General features: G+C 39.4%; 3 protein-coding genes across 4 annotated transcripts in view; 1 reads left to right on the top strand and 2 right to left on the bottom strand.

Moving 5' to 3' along the window:
- Positions 1-406: 406 nt before the first annotated feature.
- Positions 407-3,976, bottom strand: rnps1 (RNA binding protein S1, serine-rich domain). The gene is made up of 7 exons (XM_008416248.3): positions 3,849-3,976; positions 2,860-3,009; positions 2,581-2,760; positions 2,383-2,488; positions 1,144-1,297; positions 904-1,048; positions 407-811 (listed from the first exon to the last, which is right to left on the bottom strand). Coding segments are annotated over exons 1-7 (843 nt in total). The 5' UTR covers positions 3,851-3,976; the 3' UTR covers positions 407-705.
- The window catches only part of LOC145552555 (uncharacterized), a 36,786-nt gene continuing 19,183 nt past the window's right edge, over positions 3,963-21,565 (top strand). Inside the window, exons 1-4 of one of the 2 annotated variants that reach the window (XR_014088639.1) lie at positions 3,963-4,134; positions 6,955-7,631; positions 7,734-7,847; positions 8,067-8,090. Coding sequence is in view for 1 of the 2 variants with exons in the window: in XM_081610042.1 (XP_081466168.1) it covers positions 7,506-7,631; positions 7,734-7,847 (240 nt within the window). In the remaining variant the exon portion in view is untranslated. Of the gene's footprint in view, positions 4,135-6,954; positions 7,632-7,733; positions 7,848-8,066; positions 8,091-21,565 lie in introns of those variants that run through there. The other variant, XM_081610042.1, reaches the window with a different exon arrangement.
- Positions 10,601-15,188, bottom strand: LOC103468888 (cytochrome P450 2K1-like). The gene is made up of 9 exons (XM_081610035.1): positions 14,948-15,188; positions 14,701-14,863; positions 14,022-14,171; positions 13,712-13,872; positions 12,633-12,812; positions 12,402-12,543; positions 11,885-12,069; positions 11,665-11,806; positions 10,601-11,561 (listed from the first exon to the last, which is right to left on the bottom strand). Exons 1-9 carry the CDS (start codon positions 15,152-15,154, stop codon positions 11,374-11,376), a joined length of 1,518 nt encoding a protein of 505 aa, XP_081466161.1. The 5' UTR covers positions 15,155-15,188; the 3' UTR covers positions 10,601-11,373.

The raw sequence follows: 21,565 nt of genomic DNA, 5'->3' as shown, positions 1-21,565 counted from the left end.
AAAGGGAGGATATTTTCTTTAAAAAAATTTAAATAAAAAAACTCAACCCGTATCTGTCAAGTAATCTAAATAATCTTTAATACATTAGTTCGTGGCTGCCACATAAGCTTTCTGAATGTCTTTCCGACATGGAATAATGCCACTTGTGAGCATGTTGGGTTCTCTGTATTTCAATCCTGGATGTTGTAGGTCTTCAAATTGATTTCATAAATATCAAATGGTTGCGTTGTGCAAAGTCTTTTTTGTCCCCCCACTGAAGTTTTCATTTGATGTTTGATAGTTATTTTGCAGAAAATGGAGCACGATTTTTCCAATCCTTACGTTTTAAGACTGAGCAGAAGTCCTGTCCCAAGTACTAAGTGGTTGCACAGCAAAAAAAGATCAAGAAAAGAAGCCATTGAGCATGTTGACAGTTCTGCACTTTTATTTTCAATGTCTAAAAACTCAATACAAGGTAAAAATACGTCACATTTCAAACAAAACATTGGTAGATGTCTGTGGAGACAACATAAAAAGAGAGCCAACTTTTCAGAGTAATCTTAGCCCAAAATATGACAAAAGCCCCTCCGCTTTTACCATGTATACAGACGGTTACAAAACAAATCTGATTTAAATCCTGTTGAAGTCATCAAGAAGGTAAGAGTTGCAGCTGATCTGGTGTCAGAATCTATGAAACCATGTGATCTCTGAAGGAAAAACAACCATTTATCTGGAGGAGTTGGAGCTGGAGCGAGAGCGGTGGCGCCTGCGACCGGGGGATCTGGAGCGAGAGCGGCGGCGTACAGGGGACCGCCTTCTCGGGGAGCGAGACCTGAGAGGACAAGAATAAGCAGGAGCAGCCCCATGAAAATATGATGCTAGTGAAAATAAATGAATAAAATTATATGGAACACTAATGGGTACCTTCTCCTCATGCGTGGGGGGCTGCGACGCCACATTGGTGGTGGTGGGGGCATTCGCCGAGGAGGAGGAGACAGTCTGCGAGGTGGGAGACGAACCCGCTGAGTCAGCACAGCAGCTGCACTGATTTCCTGTCCGTCAATCTGACCTAAACATTTAAATCCAATCAAAGATATTTATTCAGTGAACACAGACACAGCCGTATGCTTAGGGTAATTAACGGGCACTGAAACGAACACCAACCTCCGTCCATATGTTTGAGGGCCTTCGCAGCCTCTTCGGCAGTCTCAAACTCCACATAGGCGTAGCCTTTGGGCAGGTGTGGGTGGAGCCTATCCGCAGGCATGTCTATCATCTTTATTTTCCCGTAAGTAGAAAAGATTTCCTGGATGTGATCCTGTTAACCAGAGAAGCATAATCATCAATGGATTTACTAGATTATAAGCAGAAGGATAACATATCATGTCTATAATTTTTGTATAACTCTACTTTAACCCAACAGATTATGCCTGCATTTGTCCTGATGTGCCACATATAATTTTTTTAAATATCAGGTCCAGTCTGTCTTTCTTTTTTGTTCTTTTAGAAACAAAAGACATGTTCTGACCATCAAACCTAGAGTATTATTACGACAGAACTTTATGCTTTTTTTTATCCTGGCCATCAGTTCTGATTGTTTCTAAAGTGATGTTCAAAATGCACAATTACTGTACAAATACTACGTCCGCTGAGGACTGACTGGGTCATTCCTTCTGCAGGCGTGTTGCTTGTTCAATGGAGTACAGAATGCATTTCAAACGGAGAAATAAGGAAACTACCCTGGTTACTGAAAAAAAAAAACTCCAGCATAGTTCCTTGCATTTTATTTGTTTTCCTTTAGTTTAACACCAACACATCTCGGTGTTCATGTTACGTAAATGTTAAAATCTGTAAAGGTTACACATTTTCCCTTACTTAGTAACTTTCAGGGTGTAGCCACAGTTAAACAATTACAAAGTTCTGGCTGTAGAGCACTCGACTATAATCGCAAACAGAGCTTTCTACTCTGTTGTCATAGTGATCAGATAGGTTTGTTACAGTTAGACCTTTCATAAAGTTCAGAGTGATTTTCCATAAGTAGTGATGTATATTTGCAGTGACAAAACCACTCAGAACATTTTGCCACAGAAACTTGCTGCTTTTTATTTTACAAATGGAACACTTTCCTTCTGTCCCACAATATCTAGAATGTTGAAATCGGAGGAGATAGTTTTTCTTTAAATCAGAGATCAATGCTGTATTGTTAGACATTATCATCTTCAGTCACATTTAGGACTGTTGCAGTGAAAGGAGATCTAGATCTCCAAAACAAAGATGCTGAAACAGCAACACAGAAGGACCATCTCAGCATTAGCAGACATAATTTATGTGAAAAATACATCAAAGCAAAGTAGCATTCCAGAGGGAAAACATTCCAGGTCACCTTGGACTTTTTCCACTAACCTTGGTCACATTCCTGGTCAGCCTTCCTAAGTGAACCTTGGTTGGTTTTGGGGTGGGGCTTCGCTTCCTTCGGTCTTTATCATCTCCCCTCTTCTGTGTTTTAGAGCTACAAAAACGTTACGTGGTAAGTTAGACCTCTTCAATAAAGCCTAATTATGAAACATCAATTTGTAGAAAAGATTTTAAGGAAACCCTTACGGTGAGCGGGAGCGGCGACGGTTGTCATGGCGTCTGCGACTGGGGCTTGGGGAGCCTGAGGAGCTGGAGGAGGAAGATGAACGAGAGCTTGAGGATCCGGTGCGGCTGGAGCCAGAAGAGCTGGAGCCACTTGAGGAACCTGAGCTGGAACCCGAGCTGCTGCTGGACGATGAGCTCGATCTGGAGCAGAAGCAGAAACACAATTATTTTAATCAAAATATCTTGCTCAGGCATCTAAAACACACAAAATACTCTAGAAAAATGCATCAGAATGCAAACCTGCTGCTGCTGCTGCTACCAGAGGAAGCACTACGGCGCTTCCTCACTTTCTCCCTCCCCCTCTCCTTGTCTCCATCCTTGGTACCAGTCTTCTCTTTACCTCTATCTTTGGTTTTCTCATCCTCCTTCCGCTTTGTGGGTGATGGAGCCCTAAATTCAAAGAAACACATTAAACGATACACAAGTTATGCTTGTGTGTCATGCTCTTGAAAAAACACAAACAGAAAGAAATCTGCATGTAAGATCTAACCACATCACATTCTTGATGAGTTTTGTCTATACCAGCCTTAAAAAGCATAAATATTGTTAATAAATATTTCAGTTTATTTCGTGAGATAGCTCATTTAATAGGATAACGTGTACATGTGGCTTCCTTGTACAATAAGTGGCCGAAAACCCAACAACATATGAACTTCAAGATGCAAAGAAATTAGCTTGTGCAGAAAAGATAAGCTGCAGACCGATTAAAAATAATATAAAACAAAAAAATTCCCAATTTTATTTTTTTATTAAGAGTCCATAACGTCGCAGTAAATAATTCTGCTGGGCAAACACCATACTCATAAAGATGTTATTCATTTTTACCTGCTTGTTTGGCTGTTTTTATTTTTGAGTTCAAATTACTGCGGTTGTATTTGCTTCTATATATACCGTCTATCAAAATCAAAAACACAAATTGTTGATTAATTTTCAACATTTTCATTATACAGCATAAAAAATATATTAGAATAATAATGTTAGGAACACGGCCAGAACATTAATACACAGTTCTGTGTATTCATGAAAAAGCTCGGCTCTCGGACAAAACAGGCCGCCATTGAATTTCATTCACCCCTCCTGAAAACAAGCTGCGTCCGTTAACCCTCCGCACAGCTCCTCCTATAGCGAAACTACGACCATGTGAAGCATTAAATACTTAAAAGTTGAGTAAATATATCTAACGCACGTATATATTTATACTTTTTATTCAAAAAAAAGCTTGAACCTACATTTCTTTTTTGGACCAGGAGGCTACAGTTGAACCACTCGCGGCCTGGAAAGACGTCGCTGGCTGATGATGAAAGCGGAAGTTGCGTAGTTGCTTGAGCGCCACTTATGATCATTTGTTTGTTTTACGTTATTTGACGAGGAATGGTTTACGCGTTTGCGTATGAGAGAGAGCGCTTGAGAGAAATATATCTAAACCGTGTCACTTGAGTGCATGAAATCATTTTATCATTTTTTTTAAATGTGAAAAAGCAGCAGAGCTTCCTTATTTTCGACTGGCTGCCGCAGGTGAGTGCTGCACTTTATTTTGGCTGTTGTTGTTAGCTAGCTCAGCTAATCTCGGTGACTTTCCTGCACATGCGGATTATTCTCAAGCAGCCCAGTGTGGGGCATTTACTTGTAAAGCTGATTGGATGAAACGGGTGTATAGTTGAGAGTTTATTACAAGTTATCACAATGCCAGCAACATAGTTATTATTCTGAATATGTGATTGATTATTCTGAATTCAGATATATAAACAAGATGATGGTAAGATAAAATAGTTTTTTCATTTACAATTATTAAAATCATTGGAACTGTTTAATAAATTGTCATGTTATAAGCTAAAATTTTGATGTATTTTACTGGGCTTTTACTAAGGCCAACAAAACCTAGCTTTTCTTTGCAGAACTCAATCCGGCAGCATCTGACCATGAGTTTTAAAATCTTTCCACAAGTTCTTAATTGAATTTAGATCTAGACTTTTACAGAGCTGTAGAAACACATGGGCATGGCTTGTTTTAAACCATTGGACTGTAGCTTTGTCTGTATATTTATAGTCATTTTGCTGCACCCTAGTCTTTTGCATGGACTCCTCACTAGTGTCCACAAATGATATAGGCATTCGGATTTACTAAATTAATTGGTACAACTAAGATAAGTTGGCAATGTTAATTTGGGAGTACTAGTTAAAGTAATAAATGTGTTTTCAGCAAAACAGGATTTTGTACATATCATCTGACCAGGGCACCTCCCTCCAAATATTTGCTTTGTCTATAACAGACTGCAAACAGAACTTCCTACGGCCTCTTTCCGGAAATGCCTGTCTTCTTCCCTGTATTCCATAAAGACTACATTTTTAATGCATGACTAATATTTGCCAGTTAACAAGTTATTCCACATGAGCTGTGGATCCCTGCAGCTTTTCGATAATTACCACACATCTCTAATTAATGCTTTCCTTTAAACCAGCTTGTCTCTTTAGGTGGACAGACATGTTTTTTGAACAGTGCCCTGAGGGATTAGGATATTGTTTTATAACCTAACCCTGCTTAAAATTTTTCCACAGCTTTATCGTTGGTCAGTCCCAAACATTATTTCAGCAAATCTACGAAGCCAAGACATAACAGCTGTATTTATATTAAGATTAAATTACATGCAGGTGCTTTTCATTTTCTAATTCTCTATTTACTTCTAAAGCCAAATCATTATACTGTATTTTTTTTGTTATTGGGGGGCTTCAGTTGAAAGGGGTTAAGTATATTTTGAGGCCATACTTTTCAGATTTATATTTACTAAAAGTAAGATTCCACCTATAATTTTCCTTCCACTTTACAATTATGCACTAGTCAGTGCTGCTCTTTACATTTGAAAGCCTTATAAAGTACATCACAGTTTATTTTAGTATGAGAAAATGTGAAAGGGGTGTGATGACTTTTACAAGGCCCTTTATCCATGAAAAATTATAACCAGCGTGAGATTAGAACATAACTCATAAGTGAACTAAAATCTCAACCCACACTGTTTGATTCTTGCCTCTCTGAGAAATAAATCTTGTTGAACATGTGTCATTGAAAAGAGTTTCTTAAGATGTCTCAACTGAAGACATAAAGCATGACAAGTTTCAAAGGTGCTTTTTTGAGGGAAGCTGATTAATGTTGAACTTCTGTTCTATTTACTGTAAAGATTACAAATTAGAAAAAAGGAAGAAGTTGAAGTGCAATGTCATGCACAATATTTGGTTCAGTTTCACTTTTCTTTTACTTTGTTTAATATAATATAATGATCAAATATGCAAAAACAGAGCAAGCACATAAACAACACAGTGAAGAGCTAGATGCAAAATAATGATCTTATTTGAATCCTATTCGAATAGTGCCAGAGATTTCCTTAAATTATTGAAACAATCAAACATCCTTAAAAGACGGCCTTTAAGGATGTTACACTAAGCCTTTGACTAGTGATAACTGAGCCACAGGCATTCCTTCTAAAATTAGTCGAACAACAATGTTTTGGTACTGGAAAGTTATTTTATTTCAAATATTTAAATAAGAATAGAGGAAGTTGATGAAATTATGACAATTATCCACACATACTTCAAAAGATCCTACCACACTTTAGTAGTAGTTAACTTTAACAAGAATGTATTATTATACCATAGCCAGCCAGCATATGCAGTTAAGTAATGAGACCCCTAACTGATTTAGACTTTAAGTAATCTTTAAATTTTACTTAAATATCTTTAAACTGGAAGTAAAATTAGTCATTTTGAGTGGCCCAGCCAAAGTCCTGACTTGAATCTGATAGATTATCTGTGGAGGAACATATGTCCTGCAGAGTCAACACAATTCTTATTATAATGTTGCAGCGGTGGCTACACCCTAATGAGATATGTGATACCCTGTGCAGACACTCAGTCAGCACCATCGAAGGTCAAGCTCACCTCAGCATGCTGAGGGCTCGCAGTGCATTCATCTGACATACTCTGGTTTGTTTTCTGATCATTTCAGCAATTATATGATGGCTCAAAATAGACTGTGAGGTTTATTACATCTTTACCTCAAAATTACAAAGTAAAGAAATAAAGGTGTTGTTGACATTAGGGCAAAAGTAAAGTACTCTGTTCTGACTCATTTAACCACACTGAATTCTACACGCTTTATCCCAATATACACTGACTGTGCAAAACAAAGCAACAGGCATTCTTCAAAAACATGATGGGACTTGATATTCTTCAAAAAGCACTTTTGTTGTTTAAAGATGTACTTACAGTAAATACAATGCAAGACAACAGTGTGCTTTAAAAACATAAACTGTTACTAACTTCTTTCATTTTCTGACTCTTGTAGTGATTGTCAGCTGAACTGGGGATTTATCTAGACTGAACAAGCATGGGTCGACTAGACGATGCTGCCAAACACAAAGTGGTGGAGCTGCGGAAGGCTGGTCTCAGTTTCCGCAAAATCAAAGCTGTGCTGGAGCTGGAGAACATCAAGGTGTCCGCTCAAGCCATCTACCTGTACCTGAGGGAGTTCCAGGGTAGACCACCAGGGAGGGTTAGACCTCTGGAGGCTGGAGGTAGCACTTTGGCGCAAACAGCTCAAGCGCAAGTTGGGGCATTGCAGGAGAGGTGGAGCAACATTCACCTTCAGAACCTGATGAGGGACGGGCCTCATCGAACTGAGTATGCAGCTCCAGCTGACTTCTCCCAAACAGGCATCCGCCACTTCAGAGACCACCTCAAATTCCTCTGGATCTGGGGAGGCTAGCAGGCCGGAGCAGCAGTCCGTTGGAAATAAGGAAGAAAACGACATTCAGATTGTTAGTGTCACTTCACTTGCACAGCATGGCCAGCAAAGGGCGACCCAGCCACCTGTAACGAGGTCAGACACAAGTCAACATGTCTTCCACGTTAACGGCTTCTGGAGCATTCCTGAGAAGAAGAGTTACACCTTCCCCAGCCACCAGTTCAATTCTGGCAGCTCGAAAAAGACTTTTGGACAGAGCATTGTCACATAGGACAAAGGTACCTACAAAGTTTTCGCAATTAAAAAATTTCTCAATTGCTTTAAAGCTGTTTAGATTGTTAAAGTAGTTGGGTTTTTTTAATACTTTTCACATTTACCAGTCATTCCACCAGATGGCGGCGTTGTTAAGGAGAGATCAGGCTGGTGTTCAAAGTTCAGATTTAAGCAGCGCTCTACCACCACAGCCAGAAACCTATGACCTGACCACTGAAAAGGTGTGATCCCGACAAACTTTAAAAGCCTAAAAGCAATTCTGTCCTGCTCCTGTATATATGTTTTACTTTAGTTTTTATCTAAAACGTGGTTTATTATCAAATAGCTTCAACACAATAGCATCATCCGAGAGAGAAGTACAGTAAAAAAAAAAAGTCTGAACAGTCCTTTTTTGAAGGTTCCCATAGCCACTCCTAAATATAGTGCTTTTATTATTTCAGACTGTTATGGAGGAGCAACCTGGCATAATGGTTCCCCTCGCGCTTGCTGTACAGAGACCAGGAACGAGCGTCCGCTCCCTTCATCCTCCTCCGCGTGTCGGGATTCGCCTTCCTAATCGACGCCAGCGCCTTTGACATCCTCCGCTCCGGGAACCGTTATTCGTCTGCCGTCCCCAGGACTCAAGTGCCGCTTCTCGCAGCGAGGGGAATTCAAATCCACCGTCGTGGTCCAGGACACCAGAGCAAGAGGCAGCTTGCAGGACCAGATCCAGACCCTGGGCTCTGAGGTTCGCAGCCTGGGCCTGGCAGTGAAGATGATGGTAGAGCAGCAGTGCCGCCTGGAAAGGGAGCAGTCACAGCAGACACAGATTCAGAAGCAGATCCTCAGCACTCTCCAAACACTTTCCTCTAAAGCAGGACTCTGTAGCAGAACCCCGCAGCAGCTCAACAAAACTCCCTCGCCATCATCTTTACCAGCAGCCTCTGCCACTACCTCTTTCGGCCAAGAAACGTACACTTTTAGTCAAGGCACGTTCTCTCAGTGCGGCCAGACTCAGCCGGGCTACAATTCTTTAGAGAGATTAGAAAGCGTAGAGGCTTTTAAGGTTCCAGGGATGAGCCCACCAAGCATAAACGGGTTTCCACCATGTAGCAACGCAGACAGTCTTCCTCTTACTCACACTTCCTCTCAGTCACAAACGTATCCAGCTGCGTATCAACAGCAAAACAGTCAAGCCCTCCTGGCACCCTACACACAGTCATACGTCTCCTCGTACAACCACACACACACTCAGTCGTTCAGAACGCCGGAGAGCAAAGCAGCAGATATCTCTGTGAGGACTTTCACGGACTGCAGCGGGTCTACCCAGCAGGTCATGAGCTCCTCTCCACACAATCAGCCGCTCAGTAGCATTAAGGTGGAAGGTCCTTAGATAACACAGGCTCAGTCCTCCGAAAGAACCTTAAACTTGTGTTTCTTTTAATTTGCTGTAGCATTGTGGTGTAAGGTACATTTTTAGGACTACTAATATAAAAGTAGCTGTTTTTAATAAATTTATTTCTGAGGTTCATTATCAGGCAATACTTACAGCAATAGCTTGACAGATTTTTTAAGTTTTGTTCAACTCCTCTGATTTAACTTGGCTACAATTTAAAACAAATCAAAAATCTGTATATTTTTTTAATTTTTGTCTTGTATCAACAGGAAATCCAACACAGTTAATTTTCATAACTTTGACCTGTTTAACAAATAAAAGTCCGATTTTGATCCAGAAATAGTCATTATTTCGTAATATAAGGTATTTCCAGTAACAGGATAGAATGTTGACTGCTGAAATCTTGTCAAAGAAAGAAGCAATTACACCAAAAGCAACTTAAAAGAACAAGACTACAGTCTTATAACCCTAATGCTTAATATCATGAAGGAGGAGAATCAAAACCATTAAGTAACTTTTTTCCCCAAAGTATAGGCCAGTAGCTGCAACCACTGGGCCAGGAGTAAGCAAAAGCGGAGAGAAAATGTACAGCAGGGGTCTCAAACTCAATTTACCCGGGTGCCGCTGAAGGCAGAGTCTGGGTGAGGCTGGGCCGCATAAAGGATTCCACAAAAATCTTTTAAAAAATATCCTCAAATGTCATCAACATTTAATTATTTCTCCAATACATGAGCTGCAGGCTTTGGATTTGGCATAGACATGATGAGGGTGTATTTTTCCCGTTTACATATTGGGAAAAATACCGTCAACACCGTCAGTCTTTCTCTGCTTTTGATCGTGGCATTTGTTAATGGGAGAAAGTACCGGAATGGCGACTGCAGGGAAGGGAAACTGGTACCGGACTGGTCCATCATCCGCCACACTATTGTTACAAGCGTAGTGTGCATGAAGTCAGTGTAGCTTAGCCTAGCACTGAATGTCAGCCATGACGAGGAACGGCGGGCGGGACTTCCTTCAGAGGTCCGCTCACCCTGTGGGCCGCACTAATATTATACTTTTATATCACGGTGAGGGCCACGAGACGTCGTCCTGTGGGCCGTGAGAATGAGACCTCTGATGTACAGTAAGTTGCAAAAGCATAGCGAATTTATATATCGAGATCAAAATCCAGCTAAATTTGCCCTCTTTACTGGTCTTAATAATATTGAAGAAATGTTTGAAAATTCAGTAGTTGTCTAAATATGCACACCGATTGCTCTTCTCTCTCATGAGTACAGCTAATGCAACTCACCAGTATTGTCTGTTGGAGATTTTTCAATACAGAAAGGCTGCGACACATAACGGTGATTCTTGAGAAGTGGGACAAAATGGGTTTTACCAAACTACCTCATTTTAAATTATGTTATTCTGAAGCAGGCCATATTGTAGCTCATTAGTTCCATGAAATCTTTACAGTATACCAAAATTAAGCATTTATTTCACAAAATGTAATCAAAATTTTGTAAATTGTCAGTTATGGAGTTGACACATCAGGATTGTGACGAACAATGATGGGTATTTTTCTCGAACCTTCATTAAAAGAACCACAGACAACGTATATGAATTTTATGACCAAGCTTTTGCAAAAGGAGAAGACTCAGCAAACTGCTCCTCCAAGCCGTTCACTGAGCGTTCTGAAGACCTTTGGTTACAGCTTGTCTTTTATTATCAAGCAGAAACATGGAGGATAGCTAAAGAAGACAGCAGAGACAAATTATTACTGCACAGGCAGTTTCTAAGATGGGGAGTATTCCGGTTGATAAGAAGGCACCTGTGGAAACGTAATTTAAGGTCTGAGAAACACACAGTTAACTGTTTCACATGAAGACACAGGCAGATGGGGCCTCCAGGTCAGTTTATACACACAGAAGAAAGAGAAACTTTAAATTGAACATAAGACTGAATATGAACTAAAGTAATAGCAAAATGATAATACCAAAAAACCTCTAACAAACATGACTGTTCATGTTGATGACACACTTACAGGAGTACACAGCAGCGGTTGAGACTTTCTATGGATACTAGTAGCTGTCTTTTGTATTAGTATTATAGATTAACCACACAGATAGATTTTCAAGCCTTTATTTCAGTTAGATGGTGCTATTTTCTTCTTAGAACTAATAAGTACACAATTTAAAATTAGAATACCACATTAGATCAACATAAAACATTTTCAATAGAAAGGTGGGCTTAATCAAAAATATGTTTAATACCAGATTAAAGACTATTTTAAAAAGGTACCTTGAATCTGGAATAAAAAAACCCTCAGAGGAACTAAGATATTTTAAATGATTTATTATGACTGGAAAAACTTTAATATTTTAATTCATTCTTCACTGCCTACTGAGGGCACAGAGCTCATGAGGAGAAGGATGGATGGTGAATCCCACTGCTGGAGTCAGATCCAGATCATCTTCAGAAACTCCAGGTGGAGGCATGAAACGAAAACGTTGAAGGAGTGAAGTGAAGAAGAGGAAAATCTCCATCCTTGCCAGACTCTCTCCAAGACACACCCTGCGACCTGCAAGAAAAAAAAAAACATTGAACATAAATTTAACATATTTTATTCCAGCAATGTCTGATAGTGTATCTGAGTAAAAAAAAAAAAGACAGAGTTGTTCTACCTGCAGAAAATGGTAGAAAGGCATCTCTCTTGATAAATCTTCCCTCCTTGTCCAAAAAGTGAGAAGGGTTGAAGGTGTGAGGGCTCTCCCATTCACTCTCATCATACAGAACAGATGCAAGGAGGGGAATCACAGTAGTTCCCTGAAGGTAAAAACACAAGCATGATCATCTGGAAGATATTGTCTGTTGGAATCCTAGACATATTTTCATTCTGCTCGCCTCTTTGATAAAATATCCATGAAAGGTAACATCTCGACTGGTTTTGTGTGGCATCGCCATAGGAACGATGTTGCTGAGCCGCTGTATCTCGTGGACGACAGCATCAGTGTACGGCAGATTTTTACGGTCTTCCACATGAACCTCTCGGTTTCCAACCACCCTGGTCAGCTCCTCCTGAACCTGGTCTGCAGTAAACAAGAAGGAAATGATCAACAGTTCTCCCTCTAGGGATCACAGTCACCACAAATATTTTTGTTGAAGTTTAACAAATGTAACATTTTACAGTTTAGATTTCCAGATGAAAACACTGAAACCTTCTTTACATATTTTGAAAAACTATTGCACCAACTAAAAAACTTAAACCTAAGCGCATGGAACTCTTTATTCCGATAACACTGAATGCAACAAAACTTAATCTGACACCTACCATAGACAAAAATACAACAGCAACAATAATAATAATAATAATCTTCTAGATATAGGGAACAAACACCAAATGTTTTCTTGTCTCTCTTACCCTGAATGTGTGGATACTTTGCCATGAGAAGCAAACTCCACCTCAGTGATGCAGCTGTGGTGTCGGTTCCAGCAGCAAACAGATTTCCCACTGTATATATCAGATTCTCCTCAGTGAACTGAGTGTCTTTGACACAAGAGTCCTAAAAAGAAACCTGTGTGAATACTGTACATGTGGAAAACATGTTTGGTGTTGCCATTATTCTTTAAAAATAGATTTGTGTTGCCTTGCCTCTTCTTTCTGCTTTCGAATCAGAAAACAGTCCACCAGTCCTCTGCATGTCTGAGGGTTCAGTGTCTCTTTCAGTTTCTGCATTAATTTCTTCACATCTCTCATCATCTTTTCACTATTTTTTAGCATAACCTGACGGCTTTTTATCCATCCAACCAGCCGGGGAAACGTATTGTAGAGCTTGAAATTAAGCACAATATAAATATATTGAATATTGAATAATTGAAATATAAAAATGTAATACTAGTTCAATTACTTAAGATTAAAGACAATTAAAGGACAATCCTGGTAGAATACCATTCAGTGATAAATAGATGTAACATTTATATGAGAAAACATTTTAAAACTACATGTGTGCTTATCGGCTGCACAGTGGCACAGTTGGTAGAGCTGTTGCCTTGCAGCAAGAAGGTTCTGGGTTCAATTCCTGGCCCCAATCTTTCTGCATGGAGTTTGCATGTTCTTCCTGTGCATGCGTGAGTTTTCTCTGGGTACTCCGGTTTCCTCCCACGGTCCAAAAACATGACTGTCAGGTTAATTGGACTATCCAAATTGCTCCTAGGTGTGTGTGTGTGTGCATGGTTGTGTGTCCTGTGTGTCTCTGTGTTGCCCTGCGACAGACTGGCGACCTGTCCAGGGTGTACCCCGCCTCTCGCCCGGAACGTTAGCTGGAGATAGGAACCAGCAACCCTCCTGACCCCACTGAGGGACAAGGGTGTAAGAAAATGGATGGGAAATGGAAAATGTGCTTATCCTTCCACCTCACATTTTGTCCACCACATTCTGTTGGCCTATCACATAAAACCCCAAGAAACAAAATGCAATCAAGGATGTGATTGCAAAATTACAAATTATGAAAATTATTTAAATCCATATTGGGCATTTATGGGAATTTAGTTTTAATCTTTGGGGTCTTTTAATACATTTAAAATACTGGGTGGCATAAGTAAGCTCAGTGTTTGGACTTCAGACAATAATTTAACAGCCTGGATAATGTTAATTATCGTGGTCTAATAAAGTCTCTCTTTGGCTTCCAGTATATTATTTACCAAGTTGCTTAAGTGAGACATTAATCTTACCTGGATTGGTGCTGAGCCAGATATCTTTCTATTCTCAGTGACTCGACTAACCAAGTCTCTGAATCGAGGATCATCGTATTCAAATCTGCTTCCAAACACGATGGAGGAGATGATGTTGAATGTTGCATTAATTGTTGGATGGGATGTGTTAAATGGTTTCCCTGTGGAGCAAGAGAGTTACGGTTTTATCTTGTCTGCTATTAAAATGTAACTTACAAAAGGAATATGAATTAGTACCAAAACAATGATTAAACCATTTGAGTGAAGAACTCTTTGTCTATTTCTAGAGAAATACAGCATCATGTTATACCTTTATAACTCTCAAACACTTGAATGAGGTGTCCACACTCCTCTAAGATTTTCTCCTCTGCAACTTTCTTCCCCATCCCAAAGTCTCTGAGGGTGTTGATGGCAAAACGACGCATCTCTTTCCATGTTTCTCCATTTGAAAACAGGATTCCTTATACAGTAAACAGAACTCATAATAAATTTTGAACTTTGTTTTAATATTTTGTCAAGTTACAAAAACGAACATTTCATTGGCGATTTTACTGTGATAGACCAACAATAAGTAGTTACGCGTTAAGTAAACACAAATCCCAGAAGTAAATTCTTTTAAAAATCCTTGGAATACATTGTAAATTGATGTCCACAGATAATCTCCATCCAATATCACTTACATTGATCTATTTTCCAAAAACAAAAGGGCAGAAATGTTACTTCTGCAAAACTGGGAGAAGTATAACTAAAAATATTGAACTCTGGTAGATGCCACACTTTTCAGATTTTCAATTTTTTTTTTTATTTAAATTGTACTTCTCCTTTTTTTTCTACTTCCCAATTCTTGCACTATTTTATAGTTGATCTGTCACATAAAATCCTTAAAATATATTGAAGTCAGTGGGTGTAATGAGAGAAAAGTGAGAATATCTAACAGTTGTTCATTAGTACTTTTAAAAAGATTTGTAATAATTTACTTCTGGACATACCACTATGCTTCGTTACATCTGCAAATATAGGTTTGATTTCTCTTTGTCCAAACTCGTCTGCATAGCCGACCAGAGCCTCTCTGACTGTCCTGTACCCGGTGAGAACAACCACTTTTTTTGGTCCAAAATAAACTGTAAACACAGACCCATATTTCTTGGAAAGCTGAGTGGATGAAAACAGGATAAATAAATGAAACAGAGGTCAAACAGGTTTCAATGTTGCTGAACCGTTCAAGTCTGAGCCCACCTCACACAGTGTTTTGTAGGGTCTCTGGAGATCAAGCTGCAGCAGGTTGCCAAGCAGAGGCAGAGGCTTCGGTCCTGGAGGTTCTTTACCCGTTTCTCTGGAGGATCCAACAGTCACCAAATAAAGGATGATCAAAAGGAGGCCTCCTCCAAGTACAGTGGCAGGACTGGAGAAAAGAAAGAAACCAACATCATTCAAAGTCTCCATGCCATCAGCTGCTTACAATCTCCTGGTCTGAATTTACAGCTCAGACAGAGAGGACTTTATGTTCCTGTGGGCAGGGGCGGATCTAGAAAAATATTCATGGGTTGGCAAGAGGGGGTCAGGGGTTTATTCAGGGATGGCAGTATATGGGTGATTCTTTTTTTGCGGCAACATTTCAGCTTCAGGATTTTTGAAAAAAAAAGTATTAATGTTTTAAGTTTTAAATATTTTGTTACAACACTGACATGTTTAACAATAAGAAATTAATAATGGGCAAGCTCAGGATTGGATAAATTAATAACTACATGTGTTTTTTTTACCATTGTCCCTGAATGTGTCCCACCCTGTTATGAACATTTACATTTAGTCCACAAATAGTTAAACATTAAAATTTTTGAAAAATAATGATTTTTTCTTCAGAAGAGTGTGTCCCTTTTACTATATAATATGTTTTATTCTTGAAATTGTAACACATCATGTAGTTACGAATCATTTATATCTGTATTGTAAAGAAAAAAACAGTTTTTTTACTCATTGTTACTGACAGCATTGAAAATATTTTTAATTTTATAAACTTATACCAATATTTGCATTTGTTTGTCTTCAATTTCCAACATGGCACAGAAAAATTCACAGTACAAAATTTTCTGTAACAATATTTAATAAAAACATGTGTGGAATGGAACATCACACCCTGTTATTGTCCCATAACAGGGTGGTAAAGCATTGTCTTTGATTCTAAAATCTGACGCTTTTCACCACTGATTGCAGGATTTCCTCTTTCAAGTCAAAGTATAGGTAGAGTATTTGTCCTGGCTCTATTTGGCAAAAACAGGTGATATCCCTGTAGTAGATTTTCCCATGACAGGTACTCACTGTTCCCCTCACAGGAGCCAATGGGGATAACTAGAGAAATGAAAACAGACAAATGGCAAAGACATCTGTTAATACCTCAGACTACTCTGCAACTCCATTCCATTGTTTGACGTTTTTTTATTTTACTTAAAATGATTACTTTTCACCCTAATATCCACCCTGTTTTGTGGATATTAGAGTGGAAAATAACAGAGTAGAACATAACAGGGTGGAACATAACAGAGTGGAACATAACATATATATAGCTATATATAGCAGTCTTTCATACTGCTATATATATACAAAATATTGTTTTTAACTTGCATTGTTTCAAAATGAGCTTCATGTAGCACCAAGGCTTAAATACAATTTCTTAATGTATTGTAGTTAATTTCTGTTACGTCTTTCATACTGCTGCTAATTGATATGTACTGGATTGGACAGCGCCTATTGGTCACTATGTGATTCATTGTGTCCAGAAAACCATTTTATCCCAATGCAGGACGAGCAGAAATCTGTCATGAAAATATTAGTAGTGCCATTATTTGTTATTAGATTTATCTATTAAATACGACTTAAAATAAAGATTAGAAAACTGATGTTTGATAAATTCTCCATGACCCAAATCTATAAACAGTTTAGTTTCTGATAGTTCTGTCAAGATGCAAGAAGGGGTGAATTTCTATTTATATTGGTCAATCGTTTTATTTAGATATGCTGTAGGAACTGTAGTTTGATGACTGTTATAAATATCTCCACGTTTTGCAAACAGAGGGGATTAGTTCAGTTTTTGTCGCTTGTTTAACTTTTAGGAATTGCAGTGGCTGCAGTGTGCCGCAATAAAGGTACAATGAAGCTGATAAACAGGTGAAGAACCAAACTAGACTAAACCACTTCTGATTGTTTGCCAAGCCAAACATCCAATAAAAGTTCCATCAAGCCACTACTGAGGCACTGGGGTCAAGTTACTGGACACAGAAGGATCAATGTCCAAACTTATTGATTGTTCTTGATGATTTATTTTCACCAAACAATTACAGAGATCAAACTTTCATTTGTTCTCATGCTCTTGCTCTGGTAAAAACCAGAGGCCCCAAACCCAAATGCCTGCTGGTCCTTCACCAGGGCCCTACACTTATAGAAGGTGGACTGACCCGCATTACTTCCTGTCTAAATTTAGGAAATAAATAAGAAAAATAATAAAACAAAAAATAAATAAAATCAACAATAATCAACCTACAAATAAACTCTGTAAATAATACAAAAAATAGAAATTTAAGAATAAAGTAACAAAATTCAAATGGATAAAGAAATAAAGAAAAAATAGCTCCAACTTCTATTCTGCCTTTTCTCGCTCTGTATGTCTGCATTAAACATTACCCGTTGCCATGGCGACCGAAAAACAACAGCTCAACGAGCAGATAGAGCAGAAATTACCGATCAGGGGAATCAACACCAAAAAACAAACATTTACCACACAAAGAAGTAGCAAAAACACTAGAACAGAACATCCAGTCTGTTACATCATGCTGTCAGGCTTGATGTCTATATTGTAATTATTAATAAGTTTTTGCCTGACCACCGAGGGTGGTTGATTAACTGATTTAAACAGCTGCTCAACTGATGGCTTTGTGGGCGGGTTGTTTAGTGCTAACGGAACCAAAACACACCGAACTGCGCAGCACATGTTAAGGTTATCAAAGTCAGTAGCAGGCTGACATCAGTTAGGCTGGTAGAACTGGCCCACTACTCACTTGTTCAATGTTTTCTTTAAATTAAAACGTTTTCCTCACCTGTGAATCTGGAGCCCTTATTATCTATGGCTGTCACATGGTTGAATTAACTGCTAAACATTGCGTCCTTTTTTCAGATTCTTTGCGTGATTATAGTATTTTCCTGACCACCGATATTCCTGACTCAATGGACAGCAATGGCGCATGTGTGACTTACGATAAATCACGTAATGTCCAGTCAGTAATATATATATCCATCAATGCTGCTGGCTCTTTGTCTCTCACACTTCCCGCTACGGAGGAGATGATGTTGGATGTAGCATTATTTGTTGGATGGGATGTGTTAAATGGTTTCCCTGAGGAGCAAGAGAGTTACGGTTTTATCTAGTCTGCTATTAAAATGTACTTCACCCTCCTGTTGTCTTCGGGACAAAATGACCCGCCACTGTGTTAAAACCCCCCCAAAAATCCCCTAAATGTTATTTTTTTTAACTTGAGATTTTAAGACTTTTCCTAGATTGGCCCATACAATAGAAAAAGTTAAATGTTGTTTTTATTCACATTTCCATGTAAGCTGTACAAAAAAAGGTTCAAAGATGGTCTTCGGGTCAAAATGACCCATGAGGCAAATAGAGTTGAAATCAAGGTCACAGAGTTATTTACAAACCACAAAATGTAACAAAGTTTTAGTTGTGTCTCAGATCAATCAGTAGCAGAAGTAAACAAGGCAAATCAGGTGGTGTTCTCGCAGACTTCAGAAGAACACCTGTTATTTCAAGAGGTTATAAAGGTGTATACAGGTCCCGAGGTGAGGCTGCAGCTAGTCTATGGGATGCAGAGAGTGGAAGGCCAATTTTCCGAGCCACAATGCCACTCAAACTCTTTCACACCTACTCAAGACTGATACGATTTGATGACCGTGAATCAAGACCAGCAAGACGTGTGACAGACAAACTTGCAGCCATAAGAGAGGTATGGGACAAGTGGGTGGAGCGGTTGCCCTACCTATACAATCCAGGGCCTGATGTAACAGTGGATGAGCAACTGGTTCCATTTAGAGGTAATCTGTTTTCATATTTGTAATAAAAGTGATTTTCACTATTGATTTCTTTGACTGTTTTCTGTGACACTGATACTAATCACTGATGCTAATGTCTTTTGTCCAAAGGCCGTTGTCCTTTCCGGCAGTATATGCCCAGCAAGCCAGCAAAATATGGGATCAAGTCATGGGTGGCTTGCGATGCCAAATCAAGCTATGCTTGGAAAATGCAAGTCTACACTGGGAAGTCAACCAGTGGATGCCCAGAGAAGAACCAGGGGATGCGAGTTGTGCTTGATGTGACAGAGGGACTGAGGGGTCACAATGTGACATGTGACAATTTCTTCACCTCTTATGAACTCGGACAGCAGCTCCTGAAGAGGAAGATCACCATGGTTGGTACAGTTCGAAAGAACAAGCCTGAGCTCCCACCTGCACTGCTTGCGTCAAAGGAGAGAGAGGTCTTCTCCTCAAAGTTTGCCTTCACGCCCACCACCACTCTAGTTTCCTACCTCCCAAAGAAAAACAAGAATGTAGTTCTTCTGAGCACACTGCACAAAGACGGCGACATTAGTGATCGTGAGGACAGGAAGCCAATCATCATCCTGGAATACAACCGCAACAAAGGAGGTGTGGACAACCTAGACAAGGTGATTGGAACATATAGCTGCAGAAGAATGACCGCCCGCTGGCCCCTGGTCATCTTCCACAACATCATTGATCTGTCCTCCTACAATGCCTTTGTGATTTGGAGAGACATCAACCCATCCTGGATGTCTCGTAAGCACAACAAGAGGAGGGTGTTCCTGGAGCAGCTAAGAAAGGCACTTGTAACTCCACTCATTGAAAGAAGGAAGCATGTCCCCCGCACAGAAGCCTCAGCAGCAGTTGTGAAAGCTATTCAGAGTGCAGCAGCTCCTGCTCAACCTGAGGATCCATCTACCACAGCCACTTCCCCAGCTAAGCCAAGTAAGAGGAAGAGATGTCAGTTCTGCCCTCAAAAGAAGGACTGTAAAACACATACTGTGTGCTGCAGGTGTAAGAAATATATCTGCAAAGGCTGTGCACTTGCATACTGCCCTACATGTGCTAATTAATTGAATGGGTTATGGGTCTTAAATTGTTCACTGGAGAAAAGTAAAAAAAAATGAGTCACTGAGATGAATAAAAATGCATTCAAAACTCCTTTTTGCACATTTTTTTATTTTCTTAAGCTATAGAAATTCAAGTGGGGAGGGAAAACTCAAGTATTCACACATTTTGTGGTGAATGACAATATACAAGATGAAATTTGGTGTTTAAAATTCAATTGAGCTGCTTATATTGGGGGTTTAGTGAAGACGGGTCATTTTGACCCGGAGGACACAGGGTGTATACAGAAAATGAGGACGGCAGGAGGGTTAAACCATTCAGATGAACACAACAGAGACACAATCAGATGACTTATTACCCTAATAACTCAGAAATAGTCCATGGAAAAACCTCATATAAGCTTGTATTAAAACAGAAAGTACGGCGGCCACTGTAAGAAAGGCTTACAGTATGCCGCATGAACTGATCAGTAGATTATTGCGAGAGACGCAAAAGAAATTAAAATTCCCCATGTCCCCTGGAGGGCTCCGTAGTGTGTAATTTTTTTTTTCAGTTTTGTTGCCAGCGCAGCACCACTGCTTATATGCTTCAGAATAAACGCAAACTATATACTTTTACTCATTTAGATTTCATGCATAACATAACATAACATATATCAACATAACAAATATAATAAATGTGCATAAGAAAAGTTTTAAAAAGTATACTTATAAATATAATAATATTTATATTATTTAAAATAAATACACTTTTTAAGGGATTAAAATTACATCACCTCCTCACTAAGACATGCTTCATCTCTGTTGTCTCTCCTCCTCACCTTCTTTCTCTGGCACGTTGGAGGCAGCCAAAGAGAAGTACCGCATTGAAGACTACTGTGTGAGCCAGATATCTCTGGAGCAAGTATTCCTCAGCTTTGCTCAGTTCCAACACTGCACACAAACTGACAGGAAGTAGGTTGGAAGGAGCCAGGAATCCGTCCACAGTCCAACCTAAAACCTGGTGGAAGCAAAAATATTGTTTGACTCCCATCTCCATTTCTGACTCGAACACCAACACTAACAAAGTCAACAGTCCAGTCTGAAACTTGAGCATCTCTTCTGCTTCATGAGACTTTAATTGGTCAGTCACACTGTTTGTTGTTGCTGTGTGAAGCTAGGAACACTGATTCTCATCGTAGCTTGTGGAGTCCTGACTCCTAGATCTGCACCTTTTTTAACTGAGTCAAACGCAATGGCGACCCTGAACCACTACGAACTGTGTAGTGAGGGGGTTAATGTGTGTGTATGTGTGTTTGTGTGCATTTAATATTTGTACAGACTTTGTTTTTCTTATTTATGACTTTTACGACTTCTGTTCCCATGATTTTGTGCCGATTGTCATCACAGGACAGTGAACCACTGATGATTGTGAAGCTGCTGTGCACCTTCGAGCCTTATCCAACAAACTAATTCTTTCCATGTCGTCCTGAACAGAAGGACTCCAGACGCCGAAGAGTCTCTTAATGTTGCCAGATGTACATAACGTGACACGTCTGTGGTACTCGTACTCAAATCGAGACTGTTTTCAGTGTAACGCATGAACTCTAAATGAGTAAAAGCATGAAGTTCAGCAGCAGAGAAAGAAGAATAATCCTTATGTTATATGTATTTCTTATTATAGTCTGTACCTCTCCTCTTTCAGTTAATGGGAAAC

This window comes from Poecilia reticulata, chromosome 8 (genome assembly GCF_904066995.2).
Source record: "Poecilia reticulata chromosome 8, P_reticulata-male-v2, whole genome shotgun sequence".
In the NCBI taxonomy this organism is placed as follows: Eukaryota; Metazoa; Chordata; class Actinopteri; order Cyprinodontiformes; family Poeciliidae; genus Poecilia; species Poecilia reticulata.
This window is presented reverse-complemented; position numbering and strand designations above follow the sequence as displayed.